Source organism: Lithobates pipiens, unplaced genomic scaffold (assembly GCF_037356315.1).
Source record: "Lithobates pipiens isolate NorthernLeopardFrog02 unplaced genomic scaffold, aLitPip1_a1.2 Scaffold_13, whole genome shotgun sequence".
NCBI lineage: Eukaryota > Metazoa > Chordata > Amphibia > Anura > Ranidae > Lithobates > Lithobates pipiens.
Genome location: NW_027507718.1, coordinates 424,096,515 through 424,120,797, shown reverse-complemented (window position 1 = coordinate 424,120,797; position 24,283 = coordinate 424,096,515). Strand labels below are relative to the sequence as shown.

Sequence of the window (24,283 nt, the reverse complement as noted above, 5' to 3'; positions counted from 1 at the left end):
GGTATTGTAATACTCAGGAGGAGTAGCAGAATTTTTTGGGGGTGTTATTTGTGGTATACACATGCCACGTGAGAGAAATAACCTATTACAATGACAATTTTGTGGAGAAAAAAAAATGAAAAATCTTAATTTTGCAAAGAATTGTGGGAAAAAAATGACAACATCAAAAAGCTCACTATGCCTCTTACTAAATACCTTGGAATGTCTACTTTCCAAAAAGGGGTCATTTGGGGGGTGTTTGTACTTTCCTGAATTGTTCGGGTCACAAGAAGCGAGATAGGCCACCAGTACATTAGATGTGATCAATTTTGTGCGATTCGCACCACACCTTGTAGACTCTCTAACTTTCACAAAGACCAAATAATATCCACTAATTTGGGTTATTTTTACCAAAGATATGTAGCAGTATAAATTGTGGCCAAAATTTATGAAGAAAAATTAATAATTTGCATAATTCTGTCACAGAAACAAAGAAATATGCGTTTTTTTTTCAAAATTTTCGGTCTTTTTTCATTTATAGCGCAAAAAATAAAAACCCCAGAGGTGATCAAATACCACCAAAAGAAAGCTCTATTTGTGGGAAAAAAAGGACAAAAAATTCATTTGGGTACAGTGTTGCATGACTGAGTAATTGTCATTCAAATTGTGAGAGCACCGAAAGCTGAAAATTGGTCTGGGCAGGAAGGGTGTTTAAGTGTCCAGTAAGCAAGTGGTTAAAGTATGTACATTGTGTGTACACAACGCTCCCAGCAATTTTTCAATTTTTAATGGCATTCCTGGAAGTCTTCAAGTGGGGATTGCGTTCAATGCCTGCGTAGTGGCTCTTTGGATGTTAGGACACTGAAAAAAATTCTAAAATAAATATTATCCATGGGTGGTTATGGATTCCCTCTATTTATTCAATATATGTATTAATTTGTTTATTCCTATAGTTGGCTAGTCTATAAAACTCTGGTAGTTACTGTTGATAGTACAAATAATAAAAGGTTAGCTATGAAAACAAACGCACTGCTTAATAAAACAACGTCTTATTTAGTTCCCAAGAAAATAGGAAGTTGCTAACATGAAAATACTATAGAGCATATAACAAAAGAACATCAAAGGTACTTATCGTAAAGGCTGTCCCCTAAACACGGTCTTGTCAGCTGGGCTCAGGATGGCAACAGAGAGCTCTCTGCCTCGGTCAGCCCTTTTTTATAGTTCAATCATACACCATCCAGACCCAAACCCATTGCTGGCCCATCTAGACCTTTTGCTGAATCAAAGTATTTACAGGGGGAGTCATCCTCAATATATTATATTACTGTCTGTCCTGCTGTATTGGCCTCTAGGTGTAGCATTGTCCATGTATCATGTCTGTGTCCTGGGTCAGTCTTCAATGCCCGTTGATCCTTTAATCTTTGTAACCCACCTTTTTCAGTCATTCTGACAGCCATGGCCCTCTTTTTGAAGCTTGCTTGCATAGCGTTATCACATGAGATGATCAGGAGCAAAGCTTTTGTGCAGACTTGCTTCTTTTGGATGAATAATCTGATGTGCTATAAAGCTTTGATGTGCAACTTATTACATTCCAGACAGCCCCCAAGAATGCTAAGGTTTGTTATAGCCATAGTTCATATTTCAAACACCTCTTGTATTATGAAATAACATGTTGCCTTCCAACAGACACCATTTTAGTAGTGTGGATTTCTCCTGTTCAAATCCTGAGTCACAAATTCTTGAACAGTTGAATTTGAAGTTGTAATTCCCGTTTCTTCTGCAATCATTCTGATAGTGAGCCGTTGGTCACAGTTGAGAACAGATCTCACTGCATTCACATTCTGTTCTGTTTTTGACCGACGGCTATCACTTTGATGTGGTGCAAGATGCGTATGACCAGTAAACTTGTGGGAACCAGCAATAGAAAAAGGGTTCTAAAAATAAAATGTGAGGGAGATGCTGCCCTTCAACATGAGGAAAAGGATAGCAAAATCACTCCAACAGTGTGGTTGCACAGAAGTCAATCGACAGATTTACTTCTGTACAACCAGCCTGCCCATAGATGCATCTAAAGTTGACCAATCCCTGCTGAACCGGCCAAATTTCAATCAATCTATGACCTACTCAATGTAACTCGGAAACACTAGAAAGGGAGGTTCTCTTGACAGCCATTGTAAGACCAATAGGAATCCTCTAAACTGTGTGACCATGTCAGAAACCACACGATAGAAAGGAAGTTCTGCTGTGTGTTTTAATTACAGTAAGTGACCCCGAGAAGTATACTTGGCATCTGGTTAGATGCATCCATGTGATCTCAATGACCTGTCTTTAAAAAAAATTATACTACACTGTGGATAACTGTTGATGGTATTTTTTTGTTTGTTTTTACCCCTGCATTGTACCCCTGCCCATTCACCTGAAAAAAAAAGTGTAAAAAATAAAACACAGTACACAAGTTTTTAAAGTCCTTTATTAAGGCAGCTCTGGCGTCTCTTCCGACTTCTCCCATTTCTGGCTCTTCTGCCTCCACCACTGATATCTATTAGCCCTCTCTTGTTCTTCTCCCTCTGTCCACTGTCTTCTGCCAGGTCTTCTCCGCTATCGTCTCGCTCTTTTGCTGGGTTTTCTCTGCTGCCTTCTCCCTCTGTTCTTCTTCTGATGTTGACTCAATGATCTCTCCCACTTTAATGGCGAGTGCGTGGTGTGCCACTACTTATATTGACATGGAGCCGGGGTCACTGGGTGATGTCATCCAGAGGCCACACCCTTATTATGTCACCACCCGGGGCATGATGGGATGGTGACGTCATATGGGATGGGGTCACCGGAGGCCCGCCCCTTGCCAATATAAGTAGTGGCACACCACACACCCAGCATTAGAGCGTCAACATCGGAAGAACAGAGGGAGAAGGCAGCGGTGAAGACCCAGCAAAAGAGCGAGAAAATAGCGAAGATGGACAGAGGGAGAAGAACCGCAGAGGGCTAGAAGACATCAGCGGAGGAGGCTTGAACTGCCTTAATAAATTAATTTGAAAAACTGTATTCCTATTTTATTTTTGACACTTTTTTTTTTTTTTTCTCCAGGTGAATGGGTAGGGGTACAGTGTACCCCATACTCATTCACATAGGGTGGGGGGCCAGGATCTGTGGGCTCCCTTGGGTAAAGGGGGCTTCCATATTCCAATAAGCCTCTCCGCCTGCAGACCTTGACAACCAATGGCCAGGTTTGTCGGGAAGAGGCCCTTGTCCCAATCAACATGGGGACAAGGTGCTTTGGCAGTGTTGAGGGCATGCAGCCTGGTACAGTTCAGGAGGGAGGGAGGGAGGGGGAGTGCTCGCTTGCCCCCACCCCCTTCCCTGACCTGCCAGTCTGTGTGCTTGGATTAAGGGTCTGGTATGGATTTTGGGGAGGACACCCACGCCTTTTTTATTTTTATTTTTTTTACATTTTGCATGCAGTTCCCCCCTAAAGATTCATACCAGACATGGTGCCTAGTATTGTCAGATCAAAGTCGGATCCTTGTTCGTTTAATTCGGAAGCATGTTGGACTTCAACTTGCAGGGCAAAGATCCAAAGTGGTAAGACTGTCGTGTGATACCAGTGTGAATCCAGCCTCAATAGTCCAGTACTGTTTCCTCATGTCAAGTTTATATCGTATGCATAAGTGGTATAATCAACAATAGGGCACATTTTTGGTTTATATCCACTCTTACGTGGATTTGATCTTTGCTAAAACGTAGGGATTGATTTTACTAAAACTGGAGAGTGCACAATCTGGTGCAGCTGTGCATGATAGCCAATCGGTTTCTAACTTCAGCTTGTAGTTAAGCTTTGACCCAAAAAACCTGGAAGCTGATTGGTTTCTATGCAGGACTGCACCACATTTTGCACCAGTTTTAGTAAATCAAGTTGCACCTTGACGTTTGGAGTGTTACCAGCTTGGGGTCTTTTCATCCCTCTTGTTGCATTCACAGTATCATGAAATAATTTGGCAATCTAGCAGTAGAATGGTGATAAAATCCCTTCTTTTACATTTAAAAGGGTTTTTTATTCTTTGGTAGAGTAAATTTTGTGGGGCAATGAAATATACCTCAGTTTATACAGTTAGATGCTGCTTTTGAGGACATACAGTGAGGGGAAAAAATTATTTGATCCCCTGCTGATTTTGTTTGCTTGCTGACAAAGAAATGATCAGTCTATAATTTTAATGGTAGGTTTATTTTTAACAGTGAGAGACCAGAGTAACAACTAAAATATCCAGAAAAACACATTTCAGAAAAACGTATTAATTGAATTGTATTTTAATGAGTGAAATAAGTATTTGACCCCTTTTCAAAACATGACTTGGTACTTGGTGGCAAAATCCTTGTTGGCAATCAGAGGTATTATGTTTCTTGTAGTTTGCTACCAGTTTTGCACACACCTCAGGAGGGATTTTGTCCCACTCTTCCATACAAATCTTCTCCAAGTCATTAAAGCAGAGAGAGATTCACACAAAAATTGAACCTCTGCTTTTCGGAAACCCTTCCACCCCCGCCCCTCTCGGTGTCACTTTTGGCACCTTTCGGGGGGGGGGGGGGAGGGGGGTGCAGATACCTGTCTAAGACAGGTATTTGCACCCACTTCCGGGCTCCCGTCCCCCCATGCTGTCTGCTGGGACACACACGGGTCCCAGAGACAGCAGGTAACATTCGGCTTGCGCTGCGTGACTCCCGCATGCGCATTAGGGAACCAGGAAGGGAAGCTGCAAGGCTTAGTTTCCTGATTCCCTTACCGAAGATGGTGGCAGCAGCACCCAAGGACCGAGGGATGGTTCGGCCTTGGGTGCCGACATCGCTGGACCCTGGGACAGGTGAGTGTCCTTATTTTAGAATTCAGAAGCTGCAGTATTTGTAGCGGCTGACTTTAAAAAAAAAAAAAAAAAAAAAAAAAAGCGTGGGACTCCCGCTTTAAGGTTTCAAGGCTGACATCTGGTAACTGGAACCTTCAGCTCCCTCCACATATTTTCCATGGGATTAAGGTCTGGAGTTACCCATCCACAATCCATTTTCAATGCCCTGGCTTAGGGAAGGAGGTTCTCATCCATTGGTGACGATGGTCCCAGCTGCCTTGAGATCATTGACAAAATTATCCTGTGTAGTTCTGGACTGATTCTTTACCACTCTCATGGTCATTGAAACTTCACATGGTGAGGTCTTGCGTGGAGCCCCAAACCGAAGGGAGATTGAGAGTTATTTTGTGTTTCTTCCATTTGTGAATAGTCGCACTAACTGTTGTCACCCTCTTACCATGCTGCTTGACGATTGGGTCTTGTAGCCCATTCCAGCCTTATGTAGGTCTACAATCTTGTCCCTGACATCCTTGGACAGCTCTTTGGTCTTGGCCATGGTGGAGAGATTGGAATCTGATTGCTTCTGTGGAAATATGCCTTTTATACAGGTAACAATCTGTTTGTTATTTGTATAGAAGACACGATAGGATGATAGGGGATCAAATACTTATTTTACTCGTTAAAATGCAAATTGATTTTATAACTTTTTTGAAATGCATTTTTCTGAATATTTTTATTATTCTGTCTCTCACTGTTAAAAATAAACCTACCATTAAAGATTATAGACTGATCATTTCTTTGTCAGTGGGCAAATGTACAAAATCAGTATGGGATCTAATACTTTTTCCCTCACTATACATCCACTTCACTGCCCAGGGTCTGATGTCTCTTTTATTATTAACAGAAAAGTCAGAACAATATTGACACTCCCTGTGTACATTGGACACGTCATTTTGCGAAGCTGTCTCTGCATAAATGTTTGGGATCAGTTGTGATCCTATACAGTACAACTTTTGTATGTTTGTGGGCTCAATTTAACAGTGTGGCTAGAAGGTTTTTATCCATAGAAGCTGTCTGAAATGGCTGTAGCGAAGTGTGAAAATGAAATTCTTTCTTGAAAAACTAAAAACCATTTTAGTTCTGCTTGTAGTTGGATAGATCTGTTCTTTCATGATGGAGCTTACCTTTGTGTACAGATTGTGCATTTTCCATTGACCCTAAACAGACATGTCTTCAAGTAATGGGATGCAATCGGAGGAAAGTAAACATGCCACATACACCACACAGCATCTACAGTCAGATGGATGTGTGCATATATGGGATTAAAGCCGACACATTAAAGCCGGCTGTAGACAGATTGAAATTCAGGGGGTTCAGCAAGAACCCGATGAATTTACTTTTATCTTTGGGCAAGTTGGTTGTACTGAAGTTGATCTATTGATTGTACTGAAGTCAATCAGCCTGCCGGGGGGGGGGTTCCTCATAAAATGACTGGCACAGGCTATAGCAGGCAGCAGTAATCATTGTATTCTGATGGCGGGGAAACCTTCTGTCAGAATACAATAGTGCAGTAGGAGGGATTCCCCCATCAACACTGAAGGTGTTAATGGGTGAATCAGGCGATTTTTTTTTTTTTTTCTTCTTCTTTCCTTCAACCTGTGGTCGAAGGAAAGAAGATTGCTCATTGTATGGCCAGCCTTACTACCTCTTTCTTTCCCTGCAAAGGTAAAGCATGCATCGTAGCCCATTATGTGTCGCTTACCTGAAACTGAAGCCTGCAATGTCACCATTGTCCCCACTAGCAGGGAGTGTGCATCTTCCCCCCTCTTCCTTCCGGGGCCGCGAACTCCGGCTCTGTGACTGGCCGGAGTCGCGGGACGTCACTCCCTACGCATGCGCGTGGGAGCCACCAGTCACAGCGTGACCCCTATTAGACCCCTATTAGAAACGGCACGATGTGCCCTTTCTAAAGTGCGCATGCGCCGAATGTCATTGGCGCTCAGGTCTCAGCCCTCTCCTAAGCCATGGAGCTTTAGGAGATATAGCAAGCACCTACATGTAAGCCTTAATATAGGCTTACAGTTGTGCTCATAAGTTTACATACCCTGGCAGAATTTATGATTTCTTGGCCATTTTTCAGAGAATATGAATAACACAAAAACTTTTCTTTCACTCATTGTTAGTGTTTTGCTGAAGCAATTTATCATCAATCAACTGTGTTTACTCTTTTTTAAATCATAATGACAACAGAAACTACCCAAATGACCCTGATCAAAAGTTTATGTTCCCTAGTTCTTAATACCGTGTATTGCCCCCTTTAACATCAATGACAGCTTGAAATCTTTTGTGGTATTTGTGGATGAGGCTCTTTATCTTCTTAGATGGTAAAGCTGCCCATTCCTCTTGGCAAAAAGCGTCCAGTTCCTGTAAATTTTTGGGCTGTCTTGCATGAACTGCACGTTTGAGATCTCCCTAGAGTAGCTCAATGATATTGAGGTAAAGAGACTGAGATGGCCACTCAAGAACCTTCACTTTATTCTGCTGTAGCTAATGAGAGGTCGACCTGGCCTTTTGTTTTAGATCATTGTCATATTGGAGTGTCCAAGTACGTCCCATGTGCAGCTTCTTGGCTGATTAATGCAAATGTTCCTCCAGTATTTTTTCATAACATACTGCATTCATCTTGCCATCAATTTTGATCCACTTTCCTGTGCCTTTTGTAGAGCACACATCCCCAAAACATCAGCAGTCCACATCCATGTTTCACAGTAGAAATGGTGTACCTTTCATCGTAGGCCTTGTTGACTCCTCTCCAAATGTAGTGTTTATGGTTGTGGCCAAAAAGCTAAATTTTGGTCTCATCACTCCAAATGACTTTGTGCCAGAAGGTTTGAGGCTTGTCTCTGTGCTGTTTGGTGTATTGTAAGTGGGATACTTTGTGGCATTTCCATAGTAATGGCTTTCTTCTGGCAACTCGACCATGCAGCCCATCTTTCTTCAAGTGCCTCCTTATTGTGCATCTTGAAACGGCCACACCACATGTTTTCAGAGAGTTCTGTATTTCCCCTGAAGTTATTTGTGGGTTTTTCTTTGCATCCTGAACAATTTTCCTGGCAGTTGTGGCTAAAATTGTAGTTGGTGTACCTGACCATGGCTTGGTTTCAGCAGAACCCCTCATTTTCCACTTCTTGATTAGTTTGAACACTGCCGATTGGCATTTTCAATTCCTTGGATAAACTTTTTATATGTTTGATGTTTTATACAGTTGAACTACCTTTTCCCACATATCCTTTGACAATTCTTTTGCTTTCCCCATGGCTCAGAATCCAGAAACGTCAGTTTAGCACTGGATGAATGATGCAAGGGTCTGTCAGGAGTCTAGAAACTCATTGACCTTTTTATACACACATTAATTATAAGCAAACAGATCGCAGGTAAGGATGGTTACCTTTTAATAGCCATTCAAGTCCCTTTGTGTCAACTTGAGTGGATGTTATTAGGCCAAAATCACCAGGGTATATAAACTTTTGATCAGGGTCATTTGGTTAGTTTCTGTTGTCATTATGATTTTAAAAAGCGTATACACAATTGATTGATAATAAATGGCTTCTGCCAAAAGAGTGAAAGAAATATTTTTCTGTTCTCATTCATATTCTCTGAAAAATAGCCAAGAAATCATAAATTCTGCCACGGTGTGTAAACTTGGGAGCACAACTGTACCTGTAGGCAAAAGTGGTTGTACAGGGTGTTGGCCATAGATTGTTTCGAATCTTGGTTTAGCCACTAGCAGTAATCCCTATTCTCACTGGATGAACACAATGGCTCAGTGGGAGGGATTCCCCCATCAATACCGACTGTTGATGGAGGAATTGAGCGATTTTGCAGAAAAGGAAATTGCTCCATCTGTGGCCAGCTTTATAAGTATATTTGGGCCAGACCTGTATTAGGTCAGTTCTTTTTGGGGAAAAGTTTGGCAATATAATTTACAATTTATATATTGCTGACAATTTCTGACCAAACTTTAAAAACTAGATTGCCGGATGAAGCCAGAGTGCTCCGTATAAATCTACAGACAACAAAAGATCATGGCAACTAGTTGCTCCCCAACACTAACTGCATCATTCTGACAGCCAGCCTCTCTACCTCTCCATCCCTTACATTATCTAGAATGTTCCGGCCCCTATGGCAAGCTTGGCATGCCACCCTACATTAAAAAAAATTTCAGATTTCCTTCCCTCTCCCTTTATAATTGACAGGTGAGGATCAAAACGCTACTGGTTGAACTGAAACACTAGTACTAAAACTGAAGAGTGCAAAATCTGGTGCAAGTCTGCATAGAAACCAATCTGCTTCCAGGTTTTATTGTCAGGGCTTAATTGAACAAGTTGAAGTTAGAAGCTGATTGGCTACCATGCATGACTGCACCAGATTCTGAGTGCGCCAGCTTTAGTAAATCTACCCCTAGGTTCACCTTGAACCCGACCTGCTAGCATCTACCACTTGTGACTTTAGCCTAGCTCCTGCGATCACCACCTGCAGGCTATGGTAATAGTGAGAACCAGAAAATATTGTAGAAGAACACGCTATGCCCAAGAGCCTAGGTCGCTCTTCTCTGCCATACACCAGTACCATTTAAGCAGTACTGTATACTAATCCCTGTATAATACATAATGCCTTTTATTTTAGTTGGTTGGGAAAGGAGGGTCTGTTGACAGAATGTGTGTGAATGTTAGATGGATGCATAAAATCCTGTCCATGCAAACAAATCGGTCTTCCTTTTGAAGACTTCCAACTGTTCACCTGCGATGTAATTCCTACCTCTGCTGAAATGTGTCTTCTCCCCCCTCCCCTCGCTGGTTGGCTGGAATGCTGGTGTCTAGTTCCAGCACAGACCCAGGCGTGCCTGAGAGCAGTACAGCACCGTGTGAGCAAGCCGCTGTCCCTTCTCCTCCTACCACTGCAACCTCGTCCCCCCTAATCCTCAGGAAGCTGAGGCACAGCTCAGTTGGAGAGCCCTTGGCAGTGGGCACACAGAAGAGGTGAGCAGAGATGCGTGTTCATCTGCTTTGTCCTGCATGTAACAAGTCTTTTTTTCCATGTGAAATCTCTCTGCATGTATGCTTGGTTTGTACAGGTATTTGGAGGTGTATTAAAATATCACATGGTAGAAACCGATAAGGATTGATGGCTTGAAATTATTTAGGCTTGGTATGAAGTTTGTGTTCAACTTTGGGAAACCCAAGAAAACCCCTTGACGTGCATGTAAATGTGGTTTGTGGTGCATTCACTCTCTGTTTTTGGTATGTTAACAACCTGTAATTATCTTGCGATGGTCTGTTATATTAGCAGTAGCACAGCCGGTGGTCAGTCTTTGTCATTTTTATCTTTTTGAGTAGGGGCTTATCCAAGAGCAGTAGAGCCGCACAAAGTTAAGAATACACCTAAAATCCTTTTTTTTTTCTTTAAACAAAAAAGAAAACTGTTTGGGAATGAGTACGTGATGGGGAGGTAGATTAGTGTGCGTGTGTGTGTGTGTGTGTGTGTGTTTTATAAAAAAAAAAAAAAAAAAAAAAAAAAACATTTTTATTGAATAATTCTTGCAGTGTTGCTGAAAAAAATATATTTTCTTACTGATCAAATCTACCATTGAAAATCCTCCCAAAAATACTGAAGTGGGAAAGGACATTGTGATCCTGTACTTGTCTCTTTAATTTACATCCTAAATTATTATTATTTAAAAAACATTTTTTCATTTAGTGAATGCTCCAATTTTTTGCTATAGGCTCACTTCATGTAGGCTGAGTTCTTAGAGTGACCCTTAGAACATTTCAGCTAAAAACGCAGACAGATCAAGTTTTTTAAATGCTTACTTGCAGTGTTTTTTCCTTTCTGTAAATATTTTTTTTAATTGACTTTAAATCGTCTTTAATCTTGCTAGAAAATTTGACTACATCAGGAGAGTAAGACTGGCCATAGACGGTGCAAATTTCTTTCCTGCAACCTCAGGTTGCAGGAAAGAAATTTGCACGATTCCCCAATCAACACAGATTGTGCTGACAGGGGAATCCCTCCTGCCAAGACGTTCCTGCCAGGAAAAAAAAACATTGATTATCGCTAGTGGCTATAGCAGCTGCGAGTAATAATTGCAAGCAAGTCTAGCAGGCTGGTTGTACACAAGTTGGTTGATCAATCAACTTGGTACATTCAGCCTGCCCATACACTGTTCGAATCTCTACCGGTTCTTGTTGAAGCAGCCAGAGATTCAAACTGTATATGGCCAGCTTTAATTGCCTAGCACAGCCCTTTGGCTTGTTGCCTGTTGTAGCCTTCTCATCTTCTGGGTGTGTCTCATTACTCTGTGCTGACCCAGCTCCTTCACCCCTTTGCCTCCCTATAACCTTTAATTGTAGTAAACGAGAGAGGAGCAAAAAGGAAAACTATAGAGTGTCCCTTTAAATGACAGCCCCAGTTTGCTGGAGATGCTGACATCACGTCCAAGATGGCGGCTTCCAACAGCACACAAGTTTTTTTTTTTTTTGAATGAGAAGGTGATAGGGTCTCTTTAAAGCAGTTATGTAATAAGAATAGGAAGTAATAAACAGGCATCCTTGGCTAACATGGAGGGTGGGGGGCGCTCATTGGGATGTGGTATAATGGGGCTGTGGGTGGGTTGGATTTTACAACTGGTCATATCTGATCCTTTTTTCATTTCTTTTTCCTTCTTCTTGCTTTTCCTTCATCTGAACTATTCTCTCAGCCTTTTCTACCGTTCTTCCTCTCTGCGCAAGAAACTTCAGTCTTCCTCCTCTGTGCCAAATTTCCTAAAGTTTCTGGCTCCTGTGGCAGAAAATAGCACCTCTAACTTTGGCAAGGAACGGTAGGTCTCTATGCTGTCTGTCTATACCAAGGAAAAACTGGAAATACTGTTGGTGTCTGTACATGAGTAGGCTACAGAGGGTTGCACACCTCACACTTTATAACTGGAGTTTAGGTATACATCTTATTGCATAGTTACATTGGTTGAGCTTGGATCAATGGAGGCGTTCATATCTTATACCTGACCAATCCCTGAAAATCCATGTAGTAGTTGCTGCTTTCTGAAAATTCTAGTTGCCTAGTTGTTTTGCGGTTTCTGATTTAAAGTGATATTAAAGGTTTTTTTTTTTTCTTTTTAAAATGACAGACATGTCATATTTACCTGCCCTGTGCAGTGATTTTTGCACAGAGGAGCCCTGATTCTACTCTTCATGTGTCCCCCAATGATGCTCCAGGCCCCTCTCTCCTGAGCCAACCCTAGGCAGGAGGGAGCAGGTTGGCTCCTGAGCCACGGCTCCATTTGTCCATTCACACATGCCCCCGCTCTCCTCATTAGCTCACTGGCTGTGATTGACAGTAGTGGGAGCCAATAGCTACTGCCGCTGTCTCAGCCAATGAGGAGAGAGACTCGGAAGAGTTAAGGCTCTCGTGCACAACGCTGGATTGAAATGTGGCTCAGGTATGTTTTTAGGGGGCCTGGGGGTACTGCTGCCCACAGGTTTTTTTAACCACCTGCATAGAGTGCATGAAGGTAAAAACCTTAAACCTTTATAACCACTTTAATGACACTGTCATTGACATAGAACAAGTATTGTGTTGCTGTAAGGAAATATGAGTTCCTCATCTGTTTTATTGTGGATTGCTTATTCAAAGTTGACTGTAGCTATAGTTGGCACAGAAGTCATCCAACTGCTTTGTAAAGGAGGTGGTCACTCTTTCATGACAAGTTTACTTTGATTTCCAGATTTCATTTGCTGATGAAGTCTGCTATTGTATGTGTATATATATATATATATATATACCGTATATATATATATTTATATTGTGTGTGTGTGTGTCTATAGATGTATATATATTTCATTTGCTGATGAGGTGTGTGTGTGTATGTATGTATGTATGTATGTATGTGTATATATATATATATATATATATATATATATATATATATATATATATATATATATATATATATATATATATATATATATATATATATATATATATATATAATATTGTGTGTGTGTGTGTGTGTGTGTGTGTATGTATATAATTATATTATGTTTTTTTTTCCCCATAAATTTTATTTTTGTTCAGATGTCAGGGCATGTACAGAGGGTTTGACTATTATTATTATTATTATTATTATTATGGATCTAAAGCCTTTTTTTTGCTAATAATGACATATCCATACTTTAAAGTATTTTAGCCAGAACATAATTCTGTTTTGCTCCTTTTGTTGCCCCTCTATTTACAGCTTAATTATAGGCTCCACAGCTCATGGGGAGTACACAGAGCAGCCCAGTTCAAAATTGCAATAAGTCAAAAAGAGCCTTAAAGTGGTTATACACCCTGCACAACCACTTTTACCTACAAGTAAGCCTATATTAAGGCTTACCTGTATGTGCTTGAAATATCTCCTAAACCGCCACGGTTTAAGAGATATTTAGAAAAAAAGATGAGCGCCGATGTCTACGGCACATGCACACATCAGAAAGGGCACATTGTGCTGTTTTCTAATGGGGGTCATGCCGTGACTGGTGGCTCCTGCATGCATGCGCAGGAGTGATGTCACGTGACTCCAGCCATTCACAGAGCCGGAGTTTGCACCCCCGGAAGGAAGAGGGGTGGTGAAGATTGATGCTTGTTGCTAGTGGGGACAGCAGTGACATTGCAGGCTTTGGTTTCAGGTAAGTGACACATAATAGGTTACTATGCAATGCATAGTAGCCCATTATGCTTTACCTTTGCAGGGAAGTAAAGAAGAAATGAAACCCACCTCTTTAAAGGAACTAAACTAAAACCAAAAATGCAACATTTTGCATTTTATTAGTCCTCAGATGTAATGTCTGAATTTATTTTAATTCCCCCCCCCCCCTCCCCCCCGCGCTAAGAACATTTTCAGTAAATAAAAAAACTACCTGTTGATCTTGCCAGGAATGCGGTGTTCTTGTGACTTCCTGTGAGCTGCACTGAGGAACATCTTTCTTCCTAGATATCTTATGTAAACTTCCAGTTGCCCTGTTCTCCATGTAAATGAAATGAATAGATCAGGAGAGTAGCCTAGGGTGACATCCATGGCTCTCTCAATGGATACATTAGAGAAGTGCACTAGCATGTGAAAATAAAGCAAAACGAGCTTGAAAAAGGAAGCCACTGCAGCTATACCAAATACTAGTAATCGACAATATATATAAAAAAAATAGTTTTGGGTTTAGATGCACTTTTAAGGCTTCATGTACACTGCTGCTTTTAAACGGAGTTTAGGAGCAGTTGGGCATTTTTTTCCAGCTGCCCCTGAACTCTCCTCTGTTATCTTATCAGTACATGTACACAGGGTCCTTTATAGGCAGTTGAGTTTAGAAGAAATTTTATTTAAAAAAATAAAAAATAATGCGTTTAGGATGGATGTTCAGAAGCATTTGAAACGCCAAACGCCTGTAACAGCTTTTAAACGCAGTAACTCGCGTTTAGCTGAGTTTTCATTTATGGGCTTTATTAATTTTTTACTATTTGAAATAAAATAAAATGCTTATAAATGCAAACACGGCATGTAAAAATAGCAAAACTGACGTTTTTAAACGTCATTTACTATTTGTCAAGTTAAATCGTTCAAGGAAGGTTGTAAAACATCCTTTGTACATTAAGCCTAAAGCAGACCATGTCTGCAGAGCTATCTGTTTAGATTACCCATGGTTCTCTTTTTATTCCTTTGTCATTAACTGTATACTTGTAAAATAAAGGTTGGATATATTTATGACAAAAGGCCCCAGATGACCGAGAATAATCGACTTCAAGAGGAAGTAAACCCTGATGGGTTTTACTTCCTCTTTCGCTCCCCAAAAGTCCTGCAAATTAAAAGCATAATGGGCTAGTATGCATAGCATACTAGCCCATTATATGACACTTACCTGCAATCGCAGCCTGTGCTGTCCCCTGTGCAGGCCACATCCATCTTCGCCCCTCTTCCTTCCGGGGACTCTGGCTCTGTGACTGCCCGGAGTCACGTGACGCCACTCTCGCGCATGCGCCATCAGTCACGGCACACACTGGAGGGAAAAATGACGACATCGGCACACTGCAAGCAAAATATCTCCTAAACGGTGCAAGTTTGGGAGATATTTCCACTACCTATAGGTGAGCCTTATTCTAGGCTTACCTATAGGTAAAAGACAAACAAAAGGGTTTAAAACCACTTTAAAGTGATCTTAAACTCTGGAATTTTTTTTTAACCACTGTAAGACCATTCATATTCTGATACTTTTTTGTTTACAGGCAAAAATCGGTTTGTTTGTTTTTTTTTTTTTGCTAGAAAATGACATGGATCCCCAAACATATTTTTATTTATATAATATATATATTAGTTGTGCTCATAAGTTTACATACCCTGGCAGAATCTATGATTTCTTGGCCATTTTTCAGAGAATGAATGATAAAACCAAAACATTTCTTTCACTCATGGTTAGTGTTTGGCTGAAGCCATTTATTATCGATCAACTGTGTTTACTCTTTTTTTAAATCCTAATCGCAACAGAAACTACCCAAATCACCCTGATCAAAAGTTTACATACCCTGGTGATTTTGGTCTGATAACATGCACAAAAGTTGACACAAAGGGGTTTGAATGGCTCTTAAAGACCATCCTCATCTGCGATCCATTTTCTTGTAATTAGTGTGTGTATAAAAGGTCAGTGATTTTCTGGACTCCTGACACTTTCATCCAGTGCTGCAGGGACATTTTGGATTCTGAGTCATGGATAAAGCAAATAATTGTCAAAGAAACTGCAGGAAAAGGAAGTTGAACTGTAAAAAACAGGAAAGGAATATACAAAGATATCCAAGGAACTGAGCATGCCAAACCACGGTCAGGTAGACCAAGTAAAATTTCAGCCACAACTGCCAGGAAAATTGTTCAGGTTGCAAAGAAAAACCCACAAATAACTTCAGGTGAAATACAGAACTCTCTGAAAACATGTGGTGTGGCTGTTCCAAGATGCACAATAAGGAGGCACTTGAAGAAAGATGGGCTGCATGGTCGAGTCACCAGAAGAAAGCCATTTCTACGCAAATGCCACAAAGTATCCCACTTACAATAAGCCAAACGGCACTGACAACCCTCAAACCTTCTGGCACAAAGTCATTTGGAGTGATGAGACCAAAATTTTGCTTTTTGGCAACAACCATAAACGCTACATTTGGAGAGGAGTCAACAAGGCCTATGATGAAAGGTGCACCATTCCTACTGTGAAACATGGAGGTGGATCCCTGATGTTTTGGGGATGTGTGAGCTACAAAGGCACAGGATATTTGGTCAAAATTGATGGCAAGATGAATGTAGTATGTTATCAAAAAATACTGGAGGAACATTTGCATTTATCAGCCAGGAAGCTGCACATGGGGCGTACTTGGTCATTCCAACATAATGATCCAAAACACAAGGCCAAGTCAACTTGTCACTGGCTACAGCAGAATAAATTGAAGGTTCTGGAGTGGCCATCGCTGTCTCCTGACCTCAATATCATTGATCACTCTGGGGAGATCTCAAATGTGCAGTTCATGCAAAACAGCCCAAGAATTTACAGGAACTGGAGGCTTTTTGCCAAGAGGAATGGGCAGCTTTACCATCTGAGAAGATAAAGAGCCTCATCCACAAATACCACAAAAGACTTCAAGATGTCATTGATGTCAAAGGGGGGGCAATACACGGTATTAAAAAAAACTTTTGATCAGGGTCATCTGGGTAGTTTCTGTTGTGATTATGATTTAAAAAGAGTAAACACAGTTAAATGATAATAAATGGCTTTAGCCAAACACTAACCATAAGTTTTTGTGTTATCAGTCCTATTCTCTGAAAAATGGCCAAGAAATCCAAAATTTTGCCAGGGTATGTAAACTTTTGAACACAACTGTGTATGTGTGTGTAAAATTATATGTATGTGTGTGAATGTATATTAGTGACAGTACAGATCCCTGTCTTGTAGCCCAGGATTTTCAAATGGGCAGGTTAAGAGGCTCCATGAGTATTTCGTTTTGGGGGAAACTGTTTAATCGGCTTCCTCTGTAGTTGGTAAAATCCAGTTGGGGACCTGGAGCCTATAGATTTCATAGCGATCTGGGTGGTATGGAATCTCCAATCCTGGGACCGGGTTTTGGGAACAGCCAGGAGTCTGGCTTGTTGATTATGCAGGTGGGTCCTGAGCTTATAGGGGAGCCAGGACCAGGGTTCTGGGCTCCACCCGCCCGAGGAGTCCAGGGGAGCAAGGGAGAAGTGTGCATGTCTGCACAGTTCTGTCTGTCAGAGCAGACAGAGGGTCCCAAGCCCATGGGCTGGAACAGCAAGGAACCTGGAAAAGAGTGCTGATGTACAGGAACTCTGTTATAAAGCCAAGAGGGTTAAAGCATAAGCCTGAGCAGCGGTGCTGCTCGAGAGCCAGGTGACCTGGTATTTTTCGTTTATTACTACAGCGAAGTTGAAACCCCTGCATGGGAATTGTGGAGGGACATTTTCTTTCCTTAATAAAAATGGGCCTACAAGCCCATAAACAACGTATCTGGTGTTGTGGACTCCGCTCACTGGTAGGCTCTACACTGAAGCTAAACAACCCCCAACCTGTGTATATAGATTTACATTTTTCTATATATAAATAATATTGTGGGTTGGGCTATGATCCTTCCTGCTGCTTTTAAAAGTGATCCATTAGCTGCTCTGATCACTTTCATCAAAAGAGAATCGTCTGCTGCAAAAAAGCAATACTGGGGATATGGCTGACAGTTGCAGCTATAGCCTGGGTAAACTGATTCAAAGCCGCAACGTATTATGGTCTTGAAGTGGTTTTTAAAGCACTTTTAGAAGCATATTTAATCCCTTATGAAGTATGCAGCTTCTTTATTTTTTTAATCCTTACCTAGATTCCAGTTTAAGTTGGTGCCATGATCAGTGCTCCAGGTTTCCTGTTTCAGGGTGGCTCCTTACTCTTGCAGCATCCCATGGAGCCACCCTTGCATGTATAAACTAGCGGTTTGCCTCCATACACTGTGTGCATCAAAAGAAACACAGAGCACTGTATTTTAACATGGCAATACTCTCCCCTGCCCCTCCTCGTCTTCCCTAAGCTAACAAATTGACTCAAGACTGCAATCTACTATTAACTCATTTTTGTGAAGACCAGAAGTTCGAGGAAGTGGCACTGTGAGAACAGTAGCCAGCAGCATTGATGTAAACCAAGTGCTGGGGTGAGAATTGTTTGTTTTACTGTGCTCAATGTGTTGGGCTAAAAAACACTTGGAGACTAATATGGAGGAAGTTTGCAGTGCCATGCTACTGATTATTATTTTTATTATACAGGAGTTCTATAGCACTAACAGTTTGTGCAGCACTGATTGCAGATTTCCCCCCTAGGGGGTCCAGTGTTGTAGATGACCTTTTTTCTCTCTCAGGTACTCTTACAGCATTAAAACATTGATACCAGACTTCCCAGTTCTAACTTCGTTAGCAATTCTGAGGCGCCTCTCCGATTCCTGTGTCTCTGCAGCCGTGGCTACTGGAAGTGCTTTGGGCACTTCCATCTCCCTTCTTTCTAAGATGTAGTCACGTTCTCTCCACACGCTGATTTCCAAAAAAAATTCGTAAACCTTATTGTGTAGGCAGCTTCTGGAGAAATGCCATACCCTCCTCTGATTCTTTTATCCCCTGATAGGGTACAGCCTGTGACTTGCTCCATGACTAAGCCCTACTCAGACTAAACTCTTTGGTGACTGGGTGGAGAATGGACTGTCTCCGTACAATGAATGTTTTTTTTTTTAATGGGAAGTGGTATGCAGAATCCTCTTCATTTGTATCACAAATCACTGGAGTCTCACTTCTACTGCTACATTTTTTGTAAGAAATAAAATTAAAAAAAAATGCAACACACTAGCTGGGGAGTGCAAAATCAAATGCAGCTGTGAATGGTAGCCAATCTGCTTCTACCTTCAGCTTGTTCATATAAGCTTTGACCAAAAAAACCTAGAAGCTGATTGGTTTCTTTGTAGAGCTGCACCAGATTTTGCACTCTCCAGTTTAAGTAAATTAACTCCATAGAGTAGGAATACCCTTCTATCATGGTTGCAGAATGCAAGTGGATTGGGAAGTGATGAGAATAAACTCTATTGATCGAGGATAGCTGTTTGCACAGTAAGAGCCTGTTCCAATGAACTTTCTTTTGTGTCAGAACAACCTTTCACTCTATAGAAGCCTTTGGGGTTGCAAAAGCAGCATGAAGCAGCTTAGGTAATCAAATGCAGGCCAAATGCATGTGCGGGTGAACTAAATGATCTCAGAAGCATCTCAAACAGATCTGAAATGCAAGTAAATGCATGTGAAAGCACGTTGTATTTGCTCATCAGCATATGACCTGAGGCTGTTTGAAGATCATGTTGCCTTGTAAATGGTGGACCTGAAAAAATAGGATTTCTCCACAGTCCTCAAGCACGTCATTAGTATAAATCTCATGACTGATGCTGCCCAGTAGTAATGGAATCATCCATATACCACACATACTCTTGACCCTATACTTGCCATTTTGTTTGGTAAAATAATAGGTGCCATAATACCTTAGTTAACAAGTAAAACTAATTTATAAGAGAACCCAAAATTAAAATTTGGTACTGATCGTTTGCTTGTGAATAGTACTGATATGACGTTTGCTAAAACTACACAGATTTGTGATCATTTTATACATTTGTGTCTTTGTTTTAGTGACTTTGACTGCACATCTATCAATAGCGACGTGGAAACTAGAAGCCCTGTAAGAACACGGCGACATTCTTGGAGGCAGCAGATTTTCCTGCGCGTTGCCACACCTCAGAAGGGATGTGATTCTCCAAACAGATTTGATGGTAAGAATTTTAATTTGTGCGTACAAGCAAATGTGTATGTATAAAAATATTGCATTCTGTCTACTGTATGTGAGCAGTCCATGCAATTAAAATATTTAGTATAATGCATCATTTATTTTTATAAACCATATACATAAAATTGCAGGATAGCTTAATCTGTGTAAAGAGGAGAAAATATAAATACAACTACCGTATTTATCGGCGTATAACACGCACCCCAAGTTTAGGAGGGAATTTTAAGGAAAAAAAACTTTGAGGGAAGTTTAAGGGGGAAAAAAAAAAACTTGCATTTATATGCCCATCAGTGTCCATCTGCTGCCTTGTCCACCATTGCAGCCTTGTCATGCAGCCTTATGCAGCCTTGTCCACCATTGCAGCCTTATGCAGCCTTGTCCACCATTGCAGCCTTATGCAGCCTTGTCCACCATTGCAGCCTTATGCAGCCTTGTCCACCATTGCAGCCTTATGCAGCCTTGTCCACCATTGCAGCCTTATGCAGCCTTGTCCACCATTGCAGCCTTATGCAGCCTTGTCCACCATTGCAGCCTTATGCAGCCTTGTCCACCATTGCAGCCTTATGCAGCCTTGTCCACCATTGCCACCTTGTCTATTTTATTTGCCTCTTTTTTATTTTTTAAAAATGCCGCCGCTGAGATACAGAGCCTGATGTGTATCTCGGCGGCGCACAGTAGTTCTCGGCCGCCTTCGGCCCTTCTCGGCAGCTTTCGGCCACGAGAATGGCCGAAGGCGGCTGAAAGCCGCCCAGAGGCTCAGAACTACAGGGGATCGGCGTATTACACGCACCCGCGATTTTCCCCTGCTTTTAAGGGGGAAAAGTGCGTGTTATACACCGATAAATATGGTATGTGAATTAAGAGCAAAACTGTATATACTGAATCAGAAGGGACAGTTCAGATACACTGCATGTCTTCCTTTTGTTGTAACATTAACTAAAGCCACAAGTGAACACTGCTGCATGAAATCCATACCAAAAGTTAAGATTTGTGTTCAAAACCCTTCTAGACTTTTAACGTCTTTACAGACTGATTCCAAAATATGTTTCATAATTAAGAAAAAATTACTATTCTAACTATAATATACATACACAAGTATACTTAAACCCACATAGTGAAAATTTTAAATGCACAAAGAGAAATCAAGAACACTCAAACCCTTATTACTATTGTAGGTTAGTGCTGTCGGTGTGCATAGTCGGCCATAAACCATTTGAATCTCGGCGAGTCCCTGCTGAACCGGCCCAGACTCGAACCATGTATTTGCAGGCTGAATGTACCAAGTTGATTGATCAACTTTGCTACAACCAGCCTGTTGGATTTTACATGCGATTATAACCAGTGGCTATTATAGCCCTGCTAGCAGTAATAACTGTGTTCTCCCAGTGGGGGCGGCTGAATCACACACACAGAGAATGCTACTGAATCGCACACACACCACAATTGAATGTGTTGATGGGGGAATCCGATTTTCAGACACGGGTTGCGGGAAAGAAAATTGCTTATTCTGAGCAAGACTGTATAGCCTTGGATGAATAAGCCAAAATCATAGCCTGATCTGAATGTTTGGATCATGCAGGTTCTACTAGCTCTGCCTATTTTGATATTCTGCAGTCAAGATTTTAAATGTTATAAAGGTCAATAGCAATCGCATAGTTGTGGTTGTGAATAATAACAAAAAGCTGTTCATAATGACAGATGGGGTCCTTGTTAGGTTATGCACTTGCATTAATGGATCCCTAAGATCAGTGACACTTAACTTTTCATTATGACTGTTGCTATTTGTGGTACCAGACTCCTTATAAATCTCCCCAATTTGGTGGAATAAAAAAATTGCAATTTAAAGATTTCAGTTTACCACTTGCTCGTATCCCTTCTGTCTTTAGGTGTACACGAGTTGTAGGGCTGGGGACCTCTTTATCTTAACCTACAGAGGGCAAGGTCAAATGGAGAGTTTAATATTTATTGGAATTTCTTTTTATAAAAACACTTTTGCGAATGGTAACCGTATGCATATTGTGATCATAATTCATTATATGAAATATTTACTTTTACACAGCGTTCTTTATATTTCTCTCCACCTTTACATACCCATTAAGGTGTCCAGCAAATGCAGCCTTGACAGCAGTTGAGATACAAGGATGCTTACAGTAATCTTTTTATTCCCTTGGTTTAATTCTCTGCTTTCCAACCTGCAGTGTTTTTTGTATTTGTTGTGTGGCCTTCAAATCCCAGCAGCCAGTAGGTATTGTTGTTTCTGCCTAGATACTTACTAAGACTTTCAGTATGTGATCTGAAATTGCTGTGTATCACAATCACGCCTTTTTTTTTTAAGGGTTCTTGCTGTGGAAATATTGATGGCAAAATATGGGACCATTGGTTTTCTTACTTTTATAATCAGTTGTGTATAACAAGTCCCCTGTGTCTGTGCACCTCCAGCAGCACATCTCTAGTCTCCATCCACCACTGTAGTATGCAGTCTCTAACCCTCTTTTGTAAAATGTCCGTAATCTAACACTATTCCTTTGTTTTCAGAGCTCGCACTTGAGACCCCAGTTATCTATTAGGTTGACAGTCACTGGTTTAAATTTTCTGTATATAGAAATTGTTACTGCAACTGCTGAAAGTGTAATTTTTGGGATATACCTAACTAATCTTAAAAATACTCCCCCAATACCTGTAATAACCAACCTGCCTAAGAAAGATATGTATACTTGCATTGTTTGAGGCCACTCTGGTCCGATCAATTGATTCCGCAATCTTGCCAGCCAGCGCCGTTGCAGGGGAGAGAAGAGAGCGCCAACTACAGATGGGCCATAGGAGCTTATGACTGATGTCCCTGCTCCAAGGCATTACCAGCCTTTGTTGAGCCCTAGATCTCCTCTCCCCTGCAGTGTGCATTGGCTGAGACGGGAGAGATCACATGACCAGACTGATGCAGAATGGAAATGGGTAGATATATAGATCTTTTCTTGCACATTTAGTTTCTATATGTATTAGGAGGGGGTTGATGAGTATTTTTTTTTTTTAGATTAGTGAGGTATATCCAGAGTTCCACTTTACATGCATTACAGGTATGTGAGAGAGTTAATGCAAAAGAACAAAAAAAAAGTGCTGAACATTATGTATTAAAAGTCAGGGTTATTCTCATAGAATGGTGATGGCGGGCCAGTAAAGGCATGCTGGTAACCTGTGTTTTGCTCTATTCCTTTATTGCTGTATTTGGTGTGATGTTTGTCAGTTGGAACGTTGGTGATCTGGTTTTTCTCCAAGTGGAATATTTCTGTCAAGTCTGCACAACTTGAACAGGATTTTTTGCTGATGAGGACTAGATATTTAATCTTCAGGATGATCTAGTGCTTCAGGCTATAAAAATATTTAATGATTCACCAGTCTGTAAAAAAAAATAAAAAATACTTCCTGCAGCACTGGAGTTATTTCTTTAGTTGCAAATACTCATGTTTTTTTTTTCTGTGTTAAAAGGAGTCTGAATTAAACCTAAATTACAAGATATTGGATTTTTTTTTTTACTGACGCTCCTTTTTAAAAATTTTAGACACTTGAGATATTGGACATAGAATTTGGCTTCATAGTAAATGGTCCTATGTATGATAGAGAAGGTTTATTGCAGGACTGTCGGTGCAGGGACCTAATGCACCTCCTGCATCCCTGGACATCTTTTACCCTAGTGGGGGTTTCATTAAAGGGGTTATAAAGGTTCATGTTTTTTCACCTTAATGCATCCTATGCGGTGATCGTTGGTGTGGCGTGTCAGTCTGATGCACTGCATCTCTGATTTAGGTAAAGAACCTCTGATGTAGGCTCTTTGCCATGTGATCAGCTGTGTCCAATCACAGCTGATTACAGTGTAAACAGGAAGAGCCATTTATCGATTTTCCTCCACTCACACTGACAGATGCAAATAGAGGAGAGCTGGGTGGCTGGGTTATCAGTGGAGCCCCCCAGAATGCCCACCCAAGCTCACCAGGGATGACCACCAGGTATGCCAATCAGTGTCCATCAGTAATGCCTGCCAGTGCCTCGTCATCAGTGCTGCCTAGAAGTACCCATCAGTGTGGCCTTTCAGTGACCATCAGTGTCGCCTATCAGTACTGCATATTGGTGTCCATCAGCGCTGAAGGATAAAACTTACTTATTTACAACATTTTAGAACAGAAACAAAGAATTTTTTTTCTTTTTTAAACTTCTGTTTTTTTTTTTTTGTTAAGCAAATAATAAAAACCCCAGAGGTGATCAAGTATCACCAAAAGAAAGCTCTATTTGTGGGAACAAAATTATAAAAATTTCATTTAGGTACAGTGTTGCATGACCGCGCAGTTGTCATTTAAAATACACCTATGCTAAAAATGTGTGTGTGTGTGTGGTATATATCATTTTTTATGTACGCATTTTTCTCCTCTAACAGTCAGAGGCTATCACAACGGTTCCCAATCTTTAGTACAAGACTCGGGGCTCTTGTTTTCTGTGCTAGAAGTGCACCGAGAATGCATCCTCAAAGACCCAATACACGCAAAAACTGCAAAAAAA

General features: G+C 41.0%; 1 protein-coding gene across 8 annotated transcripts in view; it reads left to right on the top strand.

Moving 5' to 3' along the window:
- The window catches only part of TBC1D1 (TBC1 domain family member 1), a 311,597-nt gene that overhangs the window by 195,309 nt on the left and 92,005 nt on the right, over positions 1-24,283 (top strand). For 4 of the 8 annotated variants that reach the window (XM_077477646.1, XM_077477644.1, XM_077477650.1 and 1 more), the window contains 3 exons: positions 9,692-9,850; positions 11,569-11,688; positions 19,582-19,721. In XM_077477646.1, the coding sequence (XP_077333772.1) occupies positions 9,692-9,850; positions 11,569-11,688; positions 19,582-19,721 (419 nt within the window). The remainder of the gene's footprint in view (positions 1-9,691; positions 9,851-11,568; positions 11,689-19,581; positions 19,722-24,283) is intronic. The other 4 variants (XM_077477649.1, XM_077477652.1, XM_077477648.1 and 1 more) reach the window with 3 other exon arrangements.